This window comes from Hyposmocoma kahamanoa, unplaced genomic scaffold (genome assembly GCF_003589595.1).
Source record: "Hyposmocoma kahamanoa isolate Upper Pololo Valley unplaced genomic scaffold, ASM358959v1 76, whole genome shotgun sequence".
Taxonomy (NCBI): domain Eukaryota; kingdom Metazoa; phylum Arthropoda; class Insecta; order Lepidoptera; family Cosmopterigidae; genus Hyposmocoma; species Hyposmocoma kahamanoa.
Genome location: NW_020653900.1, coordinates 13,822,366 through 13,836,647, shown reverse-complemented (window position 1 = coordinate 13,836,647; position 14,282 = coordinate 13,822,366). Strand labels below are relative to the sequence as shown.

The 14,282-nt window shown below is 35.8% G+C and overlaps 1 protein-coding gene across 1 annotated transcript; it reads right to left on the bottom strand.

The window, feature by feature from the left end:
- Nucleotides 1-294: 294 nt before the first annotated feature.
- Nucleotides 295-9,138, bottom strand: LOC113232458 (TGF-beta-activated kinase 1 and MAP3K7-binding protein 1-like). The gene is made up of 6 exons (XM_026467197.1): nt 9,005-9,138; nt 8,589-8,723; nt 6,925-7,033; nt 3,281-3,545; nt 2,049-2,205; nt 295-1,409 (listed from the first exon to the last, which is right to left on the bottom strand). Exons 1-6 carry the CDS (start codon nt 9,136-9,138, stop codon nt 836-838), a joined length of 1,374 nt encoding a protein of 457 aa, XP_026322982.1. The 3' UTR covers nt 295-835.
- Between the last annotated feature and the right edge of the window lie 5,144 nt (nt 9,139-14,282).

The window sequence follows — 14,282 nt, the reverse complement described above, 5'->3', positions numbered from 1 at the left end:
AAACCTTTAATTAAATAAATATAATTTATTTTTGTAACAACATATTTTATAAATAAATTACTCTTAAAACTAGATAAAGGCACACTTAATAAGTTAAAACAAACAGAAAATTAAGGCACAGCGATAATGCAATAGATTAATTAGTCCAAAAACACAATTTTAAACTTAAGCTTGGATTAACAAATGTATCTCGAATGCAGTCTGGATATTTCACCACCATGATATTCAATTATTTTTTTGTGAAATTACCACTAGTTTGTTATAATTTATGCAAAGATCTTTGCTGAGTGAAGCAAACTTTCATAGATTTCTCATAGATGGCGTTACGGCAAAGTCGTTAAAAATAAAAATAATATCTACAACAAGCACATGAAAAAAGTCCTGAGTTTGTTCCGTGACTTAGTTGGAATGGCATCTGACATTGGATCGAATGCAACCGGATTCCAAATCGAAAGAAAGAGTTCGTCCGGGGAAGTACTGCCACCTTACCTATTTCTGCTGCCAAGCAGTAATGTTAGCTTAACTGCATTCCGATTTTGAAGGGTAAGGGTGCTGGTGAAATTACAGGCACAGACTTGCCAACTTATGTCTCGTGGTGACGAACACAGTGGCAGAGTACCTCAGGTCTTTACGATTTAAAGCTCTGTGTGGCACTGCAACTGTTATGCCATCAGTCGCAACCCCGTCACTTGATATTAAAGAAATCGAAGTGAATTTTTTCTAAACGTTTGATCTATGTTTAATAATTTATGACTCTATATGTCAGTAAATGTTTTAAACAACGTTATTTGAGTCCCACTCAAGTTCAGAGGCAAAGAACACGTGTTGAATCATGTTACTTAATAAAACTTGGCAACGTGCCATTTTTCCTTGCTTTAGCAACATTCTCGAAATAGCATGAAAAATCCACGTATCCTTCAATTTTTCTATCTCTATCATATTGCTTATCCGCTGGATAAATATCGGACGTAGAATCGATAGATTTATTTGTATCGACAATTGAATTCGATTGATCGATATCTTCATTAGTCGATGAGAGTTCGGTATCGATTTCGTTTAGTAACGTATTTGATTTCGATTGCACGATTGGATTGAACCTTACTGAAGCGTTCCGCTGTACCGGATTACTTTGAGTTACCGTTTCTTCTTTCACATTAGGTAGTGGAAAATTGAAATTGCGAATTATTAAACTCATATGATTATGTTTTGGTGTTAAATTGTTTTTATAACAGTAAGTAATAAATTCTTCTTCTATCTCTTGTAATACAGATTGGCTGACAGTTTTGAAGTTGTCAGTCTTGCGGAAGTTTTCGACTATGATTTGTGCCAGCTGCTTGTTTGTTTGTTCGCTGCTGCCTCGCGATTCTTGGATGCGTTTGTAGACGCTTGCGCTTACTAAGACTAGAAATCTGAAAGGGAATTTTAGTTATTGAGATATAAAGTTCAAATCAGGGGGGCAATTCTCTGTCTCCGTCCGACATCCGTTCGAAACAATTACTGTCAAATAAGTAATATTCGACAAAATTAAAAGACAAGTATCCAGTATGAAGCTTCATTCGCATCACGCATCTTTACATTTGGTCAAGTATTGCTTATTTGGCAGTAATTGTTTCGGACGGAGATCGAGAGTAGACCCCCAGGAGTCCACACCCGTCCGAAACAATAAGTGATTTCAAAAAGGCTTGGCAAATAAAAATATAAAAAACAATCGTAAAAAACTAAAACATGCTCCCCTGAGAAAATTTTTCGAATGGCGCTTTCGCTTTTTCTACAAAACATCGACGAAGTCTGCAGGCAGGGAATTCCACTCCATAACCGTTTGTCATATAAATGCGGAAGCGATACCTTGGAATATCCACAACATAAAGGAACCCCCAGCTTTCCTCTTTTACCTCGATGATGGAAAGGGGAAGGCGAAATCAAAAAACATAGTAATGCTTTGCAAACTCGTCGTTATATAGATGTTAATTGTTACTTTATGCGTAATTATTATTCTTTTAACTACGCACATTACCAGTGCCTGTGTCTTCCCGTTTTGTGCAACTCACCTGGAATAATGGTCCAAAGCAATAGGTCCGTGGATCTCACAAGTAGAAATTATGGGCTCACTGGTCGCTGTACAAAGCAGGGGAAAAGCCTTGTGTAGCCCTTTTACTAGATAGTTGCCGAGACATCGCGTGCCCGTTTGGTTGCCTAAGTATTGTACTGTGGGAATAGATGTTTTTTTTATTTTATAGTTATGGTTCATCAAAAGTAGTACATATACTCTTAAGTGTAATTTTACATTAGTTTTGTATTTATGTGTAAATTTTAATTTTTTTTCCATTCTAGTTAAACTGATCGATTTGAAGTGAAATAATTGACGACACTCGTCAACTGTTTGGAATTCAGAATTAGTAGGACAATAGGTCAGACAATATTCGGTGATCTTTAACAGCATTAATTTTGAAACTACACGACGAGAAAAAAGATGTAACAGGTGATTGATGAATTCCGGTAACACAATATTCCAAATTCTTCTCAAAAGGCTTTAAAGTGCATAGAACATAAACATTTCTGAAAGTTTTGCAATATTGTTTTTTATGTTTTATTTATTGAATTGTAGCAGGTTAAGTGTAATTAACTACACAAAACGATGGTGCTACCCATCATCTGGGTACATTTATAAATAAGATACGCTTGGAAAGGTGAGCTGTGGCCCTGTATTGTAATTAGGAACTATATCACAATTTAAATAGCTTGTTATCGGTGCCAAAGCTACGCGCTTCCACGCACACTATACTAGCTGTATAATTACTATCTAATTGTACAGATATTTCACGGACATTTCGATACATACAACAAACACTATGCATACTAATTTTTTGGTCATTTTCTGTAATTTTTGTAAACAACCATATTATATTTATTTACTAACATTATTATCCCCGAATTTGTGAAAAAAAATGAAAAAGAAACAAAAAACAGAAAAGGTCCAAAAATTAAGTTGGCATAATGTTAATTGGAGGTATAGATGTGCACTTTTTTGTTGAAATAAATAGCAAATTCAATAATAAACATTAACTGCTACACGCCCTTTGTGTAATAAGGCCACATATGCAAAATTATAACATTTTAGGACTGCGTTTTGAAGATTCCACAAACGAAATCAGTACTAGAATGTCACATAATATACACAATTTGTTTTATGTAGTTTATATTACTTTGATGTAATAAGAACACTTAAATAATGAGTGGCTTTATCATACCAAGAATATAACTTATCACAACCCGTACTTACCATTTCTAAGTTTGTTAATATCCAACCCCAATTGTGATAATCTCAACAATTCGTCTTCATTATTCAAACTATGGTCAACTGTCAGCTGTACAACTCTCAACACAGAGTTATCATCCGTTCTGCACAGCAAAGCTCTAATTTCACCGACATTCGCTACAAACAGTTTGTTGTTTACTACAAGAGCTATTGCCACTGTAACTCCTCCAGATAGGTGTTGGTCAATTTCACGGAGACGTAGCACTATTGGGTTTTCTGTATTGCTAAACTGAAATCAGAAATGATCAGTCTAATCTATATTGATTTCTTTATTGTGTTCCTACTGAATACTGACATAAGAATATGTGTCTTATTAATAAATGGCTCCTCCTAAGTTCAAAATTGGCTGAGATATCACTCAGATCTTTAAATGCATCTCAAATTCTCTTGTATAAATAAACTATAGTTATTAACATCTGTGATGATACCATTTGAATTGACCAAGACCCTGCATGTGATGCCTTAATGATGACATTCATTAATAGGCAGAATTACAAAGAAAACCTATTAAAGATTAAATCGTTCAAAATAGCTGCGCTTGCCACTCTCTCTCCAAATAAAATAAATAACACAAACGCAACTACAGTCACAAACCACCACCAAAAATATACCCGACACGTGTTTCGCCTCTCCACGAGGGATCCTCAGGGGTTGTTGATTGCTTAACGCTCGGCCGAAGTATGGGCTCATTCAAAACAGTTGGTATATTTATACCCCGCTACCCCCAGTGTCACCATTGCTGAAACATTCAATTGTTCAATTATTATACAACAATAATTGAACAATTGAATTTTGCGTCGTCACCTTTGTTATGGGTATTTTCGAGAAAAAAGATGTAACAGGTGATTGATGAATTCCGGTAACACAATATTCCAAATTCTTCTCAAAAGGCTTTAAAGTGCATAGAACATAAATATTTCTGAAAACAATGTTTTGCAATATTGTTTTTTATATTTTATTTATTGAATTGTAGCAGGTTAAGTGTAATATACTACACAAAACGATATGGTGCTACCCATTCTCTGTTTACATTTATAAATAAAATACGCTTGGAAAGGTGAGCTGTGACCCTGTATTGTAATTAGGAACTATATCACAATATAAATAGTAGCTTGTTATCGGTGTCAAAGCTATGCGCTTCCACGCACACTATACTAGCTGTATAATTACTATCTAATTGTACAGATATTTCGATACTTACAACAGACACTATGCGTACTAATTTATTGGTAATTTTCTGTATTATAAAACCCGTGTTGTTGTACCTAATTATGTCCATCTGTTCTAAACATTTTGACAACTCTCAAATGAGTTGTTGTCTTGATTGCACCTTAAGTGATATTTATACAGATTTAAATCGTGTATTTTTTTGAACAAATCTATGTTTCGGACTCTGCAGGTCTCATTGACAATATTTTACACCCAAGAACTAAATAAAGTCAAAGATGTCTTAACCCCTTCATGGACAGTACTGTAATAATACCGCACACCAAAAGTCACTACTTTTCTTTATGCCGTAGTGACCATATTGATTCAACATAATTATTACGCTTTATCACTGACGACTGATCCCGCCGACATTCATAGCAGCTTTCAGTTCGTGCAAATGTTTCTTGTGCATAAGCAAGTACGGCTATGACAGTGGTACAGTGATTTTATTAAATTTATTTCAGCAAAAAAGTCTAAATCTATACATTAAATTGAGTACACCGTAAAATAGCATAACCCTTGCAGTATAAGACAAATAAAAATTATTATGCGCTAACAATTCCAAAAGAAACAATTACTAATTAGATTATATTTAGTGATGAAGGTTATTTATTTATTTTTTGAATAATGAAATCACAGTTTGAAAAGTAGTAAGAGAGGTGATTTTGATTACTAATAGTATACTGTATGTATCGTTTAGTTCTTCATGAAATTTAAACGAAAATTAATTCATTCATGTCACCTAGATGGTAGAAAATACCCTAACTAACCTGATTTTAAGTGTGAAAACACGTTTCATTATTATTTATTATAGAATAGGGTTTCTGCAGTACAGATTATTGGTCAATTGAATTACTAAAAAACTATGCATTTAGAGAAAAAAATTGAGGGATTTTTTACTGTCAGAAAGTTCCAGCTCGAAAACAAACTGCACAACCACAAAAGGCAGTCGCTGGCGGCGCACTGACATGTACGGTCTTACATCACCTCACACAAACACGTCGGTATTCACTGTACTGTCTTGGTGTGCACATATTAAATATGTGTGTGTAACGTCCACAGATGTATCTCAAATAAATAATTCAATTTTGTCAGTACATTGTTGATACTTCTCTATGGAGAAGCAGTAGGCGGCAACTACAAAGAAAGCACTTTACTGTCTATGAAAGGGTTAAGTAAAACCTTAATATCAGTCCTGCACTTAGATGGATTTATTATTATGGAGCTTAGAAACTTTGGTCTGCACGATTATGTAACTCAACAAAACATAATTTATACATCTGTAATTTAACTCTCTATTCAATCTGTATCTCTATTGAATCTGTATTCAGGCGACCAAATTTTAATAGAGACGGTGGCTGGAGCTTGCCACCGACCTGTAAGCCGTGTCTTCATGGCGCTCGATATGCAGCTGCAGATGTTAGTAATAACGACGTGGTGAGCTCTGTGTGCTGGACTGTTCCCGACAACAATCCTACGGACAGCAGTAGCAATGAAGAGTCCCAGGACGCGCTGACGCAACGTATCAGCTTCCCGAGTTCCCCATTGCGGACTGCGTCATCGGCGCGCTTTTGCTTGATGTGACGCGGTCGCGAACGTTGCAGTCAACCCCTGAAGAAGACCATCGATTATGGTCGAAACTAGTCGGACCGCTTCAGACTAAAATACTACGCGAGTAAGCCCCGTTACTTTTATATTATAATGTATTCACCTTGTTAAATTACAAATGTATAATTATGTATAGTCGAGTTATTTAGTTTGGTAGTACTGACAATGTTATCAAATCAGTTTTTAGTAATGTTGTGCCAGCAGACCACAAATTCGGTTACCATTTTTTTGTAACGAGATTCTCATTTCTGATCAGTCTTAATTTTTAAGAAAAATGAATATTCTTTATTCTTCCCGTATTCTCCCATTATCTTTCGTATAATTTTATTTCTTTCTCCATCCTCCATGATAATTTTCCACGCTGACACCGGTCAAAAGTTTGTTATTGAACGAAAACGACGCCTAACTTTGTTTTTTTTTTAAACGATTTTATTTTTTATTTCCCGCTAAATAAAACTTCCTACAACGTTTCTAAAAGAAAGAAAATAACATGAGCTCTCAAATTATATTCTTGTAATGTCATTAAAATATATATATAACCGTCATTGTGAATAAAAACCGCCGAAGTATTTTAATAACCGGCAATCTGTCTCACTACCGCTACACATGTCTCTCAACCCTGACATTGGCAAAATCGTCGCGCAAAACGACGGAGCCATAGACACAAAAGTTGAAGTTGAAGTTGTAACGAGAATTCCATGCAAATAATCCCAAAATACAGCAAATACCAAGTAAACAAGAGTTGACACATACTTTATGTATTGATATAATATAATTATGTTAAATTTTACCTGCTGTGGAGTCATATTAGGTGGTAATTGATACTGCAAGCTAGTTCTTTCTGCTATCATCTCATCATAATTCTCTATGTATGCCTTCTCCACAGAAGTGAACGCATTCCTAAAATTAGAGAATACTGTACTTATAATATGTCTAGAATCTGATTTGGTAATACCTGAATGTCAATGTTGTAAAATTTGTTTTCATTTTAAAAAAAAATTGATTTTTCTACTTTGAACTAGAATTTCGTCATTATTAACATTGGCCTACCAACAAATGGACGTCAGATCTAATTCAAAAACCACGAAAAAAAGTCTGAAGTTACTTAAACAAACGTAGCGACATGTAGCGTAATATAAAAAACTAAAATGTTTAATTTAAATTGTAACGTCATTGCAGTACTGCCTAATTTAAGGGCCCACAAAATACCAATTTAGCTTCTACTGGAAACTTAACAAAATGCACCATATTTAGCTTCGCTGAAAATTTCTTGAACACAAGAGTAATGGAGCCTTTATCGTAAATATTAATTCATTTTTATATATATTATTATATTCATTTTGTACAAATTCACTTAAAGAAATAATGAGTTGGGTAGATACATACAAATATTACTACAAACTACTATAAGAAAAGTACCAATATTCCAACTAAACGTAAACTCAAATACACGTAATTCCAAAAACTGATTTATTATAAAACCATTACGCTTTTGAGTCATTTTGAGACGTTTTTTACAAAGACAGAATTAGCTTTTGTTTTGAAATTTTTCTAAAAAATATATTTGACATTATTTAAATTCAAGCTAACATTATTTCGGGCAAATGTATTTTCTGACTTCTGATAGGTAATCCCAAGCAGTAAAACGAGTACAACAATTTTTGTTAGTTATTGCTAACGTTTAATAAAAAAAATAATTTTTAAAATAAGATTAAAATCGACTCTATAGTTTCTTTGTTCTAAATATTTCAATCTTGTGGTTCGAACAATTTTATTAAAAATTACCAAGACATTTACATAAGCTTCTTGAAACTGACGTAACGGGTCTCTTTCCATCTTTTGCGCATGCAATGTGTAGAAAAAGGACAGTTAGCTATTTGATTATATTTTGTATGCTTTTGTAATTTATATTTATGACTCATTTATATATTAAATACTATAAAACTGTGCAGAATAACATTTTTAAATGAGAACTATGATAACACAATATATTTGTTAACTGAATATATGATACAAAATCCTATTTTTACACTTTACTGTAGTAATTTTTACAAGTTATTATACATGGTACTATATGATTGACTGCGCTGTCAGTCAAACAAACGAAGACTGTTGCGCGATTGACACTCTGAATGCAATTTTAACACCCTATAGGTGTGGACAATTTTTAGTGCGAAGCCGACATCCATTTATTTGTAGGTCAGTGATTATTAACATAAAATTATTCAGTTAATTTAAATTCAACTAAGAAAATTATTCAAAATGTGATAATCATGATGAGCAGGGGCTACCTAAGTATGAAGTAATAGACAATCATTTTTAAATATCCAGACATGTAAACATTACAAAAAATCTGTTAAAAAATAAGTCGTTTCTCTTTTTTTTTTTATAGTACTTTTTGCAATGTGCGATTGGTTAATGGGCCAAAACCAGTTTTTTGTTATGCTCAACTCACCTCAGCCTGTCCCTGATCTCCTCATCCGAACTTGTAGGTGCAGGTGGTGGAAACAGCAGCTCAACAGCCATCCGTTGCATAATGAACTGTGCGGCCTCAACGCCATTCTGGGGCTCAAATACTCCATAGAGACTCCTAGAATACAGTTGAAAAGTCTTACGTTTAGGTATGTAGTATTTCCCACAACCAAAGATATAATTTACAATGCCGTTCTCAGCTAAAGTTACAAGATACGTTTTGTACTGTCTTGACAAACGACTCAGAGGTTATGGGAACTGTAAATTCATAAGAATAAGGAACGGTTCATAAGACAAACGGGGTTTTGCTATACGCGCTTACTACTACACAGTAGAGCCTGGTCGCGCGCTTTTAAGGCTTGGCATTTGAACCGGGCCTTATAAACAAGATGGGCTTACGAATTATCTTCGGCTTGGCAGTAGAAACACAGCGATTCCTCATTGTTGGTACCGCTACCAACTCTGTTGAAACCTGAAGCCACACTCGCGCTCTTGCACTTTGGCAGATCATCCGTCCATGGTCTGGCTATCATCCTTCCAGACGTAATAGAATTCTACGCCAAAATCTAGAATTTGCAAAACGAACGATATCCCCTTTTGTATCTATGGCTCCGTCCGTCAACTTCAACTTCAACTTTTGTGTCTATGGCTCCGTCGTTTTGCGCGACGATTTTGCCAATGTCAGGGTTGAAAGACATGTGTAGCGGTGGTGTGGTGAGATAGATTGCCGGTTATTAAAATACTTCGGCGGTTTTTATTCACAATGACGGTTATGTATATATATTTTAATGACATTACAAAAATATAATTTGAGAGCTCATGTTATTTTCTTTCTTTTAGAAACATTGTAGGAAGTTTTATTTAGCGGGAAATAAAAAATAAAATCGTTTAGTGAAACAAAGTTAGGCGTCGTTTTCGTTCAGTAACAAACTTTTGACCGGTGTCAGCGTGGAAAATTATCATGGAGGATGGAGAAAGAAATAAAATTATACGAAAGATAATGGGAGAATACGGGAAGAATGAAGAATATTCATTTTTCTTAAAAATTAAGACTGATCAGAAATAAGAATTTTTCTCCGACTCACATTGTTGGGGCAGAAAATTATGAAATGAATGAGGTCGAGCAGAGGCTATTCGGGGCTGGTTACAGATTTATGTTATTAAGGTTTAGAAATTTGTATAAAGTGAATACTAGTGGAGAGTGTGCGTTGGCTAGGAAATAGTTGATATTTATTGGGCGAGGAATATTTTCGGGAAGCAAATCGTAAAGTGGGAAGGATTTCGCCAACGTCAGGGTTGAAAGAAAATATCCCCTCGAGCCTCCTTCAAAATCACTTCAATGTGACATTCATGTTTCTCTATGGAAAATGTTATTGATGGCAAGATTCGCTCTGGACCTTTTGGAGGGAAAAGCGTCGTTTTTATTTTGACTTTCAATTATTTTGTGAAATCTAGTTTAAAGTGGAATAGGATAGTGCTATTGTGCCTTAATCGAAGATTAAAACGCGAAATTATACGAATCTCGAACTAATATACCCGTATCGGCCCATTTTTAAGGAAACACGAGTCAATCCAAGCACGCCGCCTCAAATTGCCTATCCTCTTTGTGGCGGCCATACTTACAGAAACATAATTAAACGAAGACATGGCTCAAAGAACTTGTATCCAAGCCAAAATTATTAATAAAAAATAAATTAATTAAGATGGTAAATTTTTAAATTCTTTTCCTTCCAAAAGGCCCAGAGCGAATCCCAAATTATAAATCATTTCTTTCTGAAATTGATCCGGAAAATATTTTTCAAAAATTTGACAATAAGTGTTGCTGTATTCAGAAACCAATCTGAAACTAAATAATGAAACAAAATAGTCTAGACAGGTACATAATTAAAAAAATAAAGAACGGCTTATATTACGTAGTCCAACACAGGTTCATCACCATCATCATCAGTTTAACCGTATGCACAACTGGACATAAGCCTCACCAAGAGCACGCTAACTCTCTCGGTCTTGTGCCGCCCGCATCCAGCCGCTTTCCTCAGGTCGTCTTGCCCCACCGCATCCTACATTACGTTTTCCTTGACATGGTTGCTATTCCAGAACAAATCTGCTCCATCAGCGATCAACACTCCTGCAAACAAGCCCAGCCCACTGCCACTTAAGCATATAAAAAGCCCTTAAGGTTACTGACTTTGCGAGCTATGTGGCGGTCACTTTCATGTCACTTTAGTTCTTTGACGTCTTAGAATAATAACGCATAGAAACCTAGTCCGCACACGCTAAGTGAGGCAAATTGAAGCGCTCCCAAAGGGCCCACACGAGCGGGCGGGCCTTCAGTGCTCAAGGTCAACTTGCACCGCGAACAGCTCCAGAATTTTAGCTAAAAATGACGAAATGTGCGGTAAATGAGTGTAAAAATACGTCTGACAAACATAAAATAAATACTAAGTTTGACGTATGACCTCATTAGGAATTCGGTCTAACAGAGAAACCCCAAGCATAGCTTGCTACATCGCACATAAAGTGATTTTGAATTTGTAGATGAGGCCTGTCCAACACAGGTTGTCTAGTTAAAACAACTTCACGTGTTATTGCAATATTATTTCCAGTCACATTTATATTATAAACCTAAATATTAGCGACTACCGTTTTCAGATCGCATTTTCATGAAATACCCTCAAAGCAGGGCAAGTTACCTATACTTTACTATAATCTACTTTTCATGTTTATATACGAAGCTAATATTCCGCAGTCTTAATTTTTATTGTCATCGTCCACCGTGCTCACTTAACCTATACGCAAACCCACATCGAGTATATAACCAGAAATAGAGACGAAATAAGAGCCATATAAGTATTCGGAGCGGTATTCTGTAATCGTTGAGACTCGCTATTCGATATTCGTTATGCGGTTTTACCGACGGTATCGATTTTGTCGACAAACGCTATTGTGTACACTACTTTAACCGATCATAACGACAATTCGGTTCGATACGTTCGTTAAGTTTCGTTAAGATTCGACATTTTTATCGGCTCTTCGAGGCCGCCCTGCTTACGTTGGTATTCTTAACGACGCGCTTTCTTCTTACTTTTCACTGTTAGATATTTGTGTTTTGATCGCATTAAGTGCAAAAAATTTACTTTTTGCCTTAAGGTAAGCCAAAATGTTTCGTAATTGAAAGGGTTTTGTTCTTGGCTGTGTCTTGTAATCACTTGTTTATGTCGTGATGCCATGATTGTAGAGGTTAACGTTAACGTTTCCCTAGTATATTCTCATCTCATCAGATATTTACCTTAGAGGATGGACAAAAATAAAGTAAATATTTACAGAACTCCAATTTGCTTACTTGTCGTGATGTATTAATTTATCCGTCATTTTGCAGAAGTATTCAGAAAAAATAAACACAAACAGAACGTAGTCCAATCGCGACAGAGGGAAAATGACTTTTTTAAAACTAATTATAAAATAGAAAACGAACAATTCGTTTGATGGTCGATATAAGACTGATTTATTTTAATTCAATATTCTTACTGCTAAGCACCTTATATACTATAGACATGCAACTATGCAGTTTTGGGTGCAGGTGCATTTATGATGACCATGCCATCTCTACAGGAATGAGACTGTGTAACTATCGTTATCGTGGATTTATAGAATAGCATAATCGGTAAGTTGTCGATACGGCACCCGACGACTTTCGCTATCAGAGCCATACCGAATCATAACGAAAATCGTTACTGCAACAGACGCGTACCGACAACGATGTGACGTCAGCGTTACATCATCGAAAAAAAGACGAAATGGGAACATCCCGACGGGAGGCTATGTTTCTGGACCAATCACAATCGAGTGTTCAAATAGTTATTTACAAACACTCAGGTTATTTAGTTTGTGCAAAGTTTGATACATTCGAGGAAAACGTACTGTTTGTTTATTTTTTCCGAATACTGCAGCAAAATGACGAATGAAATAATACAACACGACAAGTAAGCAAATTGGAGTTCTGTAAATATTTCCTTTATTTTTTCCATCCTGTAAGGTAAATATCTAAGAGTTGTTTTGAGTGTATGTACAATTGAGGTTGTTTTCAGAAAAAAGCGGGGTGTAAAAGCCAACAAAGCTCAGCTGGAGGAGCTTGTTGCGTACATGGTGTAACATCCAGATTTTTCCCGAGGGGCACAAATGGGGTACGATGGGAGAAAAACGAAAAGTGAAATGTGGGCCGAGCTTACGAATAAGCTTGATCGTCGGGGGGGGGGGGGGGGATAAAGACCCAGAATTGTGGCTAGTTGTAAGTATCTCTCCAGCATCGTAACTTTATTTTTGATAACTCTTCTTCAATTATTCTCACTGCTTTTCCTTGTCGGTAGACATGGCGAGATCTTAAATCCAAGGCTTCCACGAAGGCAGCAGCCATTCGTAGAGCAAGAATGGCCACAGGGGGCCATCCCAATTACATCTAACCACTGTCACTGCAAGAACAGGCTACACTATGGACAAATGTTATTATGAGGATTTGGCATTAAGAGACACTCTATCAGAGAGTGATTGTGCCCAAATCAGGCTGATTTCTGAAGACAATATTGAGGAAGTGTGCGCGATCGAGATAGCTCCAGAAGATAGCACGTTAAAGGAAGAGTGGCAAACTCATACTGTGGAGGCTGTGCCTGGGCCAAGCAGCCAAGAATATGAGCCGGTAGCAGTACTGCACATATCTTCCGAGCCCTACTCTGCAACGGAAGCTACAACATGCTTTATTGGTCCAAATACAGCTACACTTTCCTCTGTTCCCTCTCCAGCACATCGTTCTACTCGTTCCCAAGCACCACGTTCTGCTCCTTCCACTGCTCCAATATCCGCCTCATCCTAAAGGAGGCCCCAGCCCAAAAGGCCTCGGTTAGCGACTCAAATCTCGGAAGCGAAGGAGACCTTTAAGAACATTGCCGCCTCTCAGGCAGAATCAATGCAAATGTTTGCAGAGGCTTCACTTAGGCAAGCTGATGCTGCTATGCGGCAAGCTAATGCCGCTATAATGCAAGCCGAAAATGAAAGAAGGCGTTTGGAGATTCAGGAGAGGCAGGAATTATCTCTGCTTGCTGCATTAAAAGAGCTTACGACGTTGCTACAAAATATGACTGAGCCCAAGTGAACCGATACAATATTGATGAAACACTGTCTAAAACTAGTTATGATGTGATATATATGTATAATGTGATTTGTTGTATAAGTTTTGTTAATTATTATAGTATGCCATGTGCAATATATGAGACATCAATACATATTGATAAAACACTGTCTAAGACTGATTATGATATGATAATAATAAATGTGATTCGTAGTATCTAATGTTTTGTTAATTATTATAGTGTGCCATGCTCAATATATGAGACATCAATACATATAGATAAAACACTGTCTAAGACTGATTATGATGTGATAATAATAATGTGATTTGTAATATCTAATGTTTTGTTAATTATAGTATGCCATGTTCAATATATGAGACATCAATAAATATTGATAAAACACTGTCTAAGATTGATTATGATGTGATAATAATAATGTGATTTGTAGTATCTAAAGTTTTGTTAGTTATTATAGTATGCCATGTTCAATATATGAGACGTCAATACATAATAGGGGTTAAAGTATGAAATTGCCGATTTGTACTGAAAATCTA

Excerpts from the sequence above, each read along its gene's own strand:
- LOC113232458 (XM_026467197.1), bottom strand. The coding sequence starts at position 9,138 with ATGATAGCCAGACCATGGACGGATGATCTGCCAAAGTGCAAGAGCGCG. Across the intron at positions 8,724-9,004 it reads TGCCAAGCCGAAGATAATTC|GAGTCTCTATGGAGTATTTG; the intron begins GTAAGCCCATCT and ends ACTGTATTCTAG. Across the intron at positions 7,034-8,588 it reads GAGATCAGGGACAGGCTGAG|GAATGCGTTCACTTCTGTGG; the intron begins GTGAGTTGAGCA and ends CTCTAATTTTAG.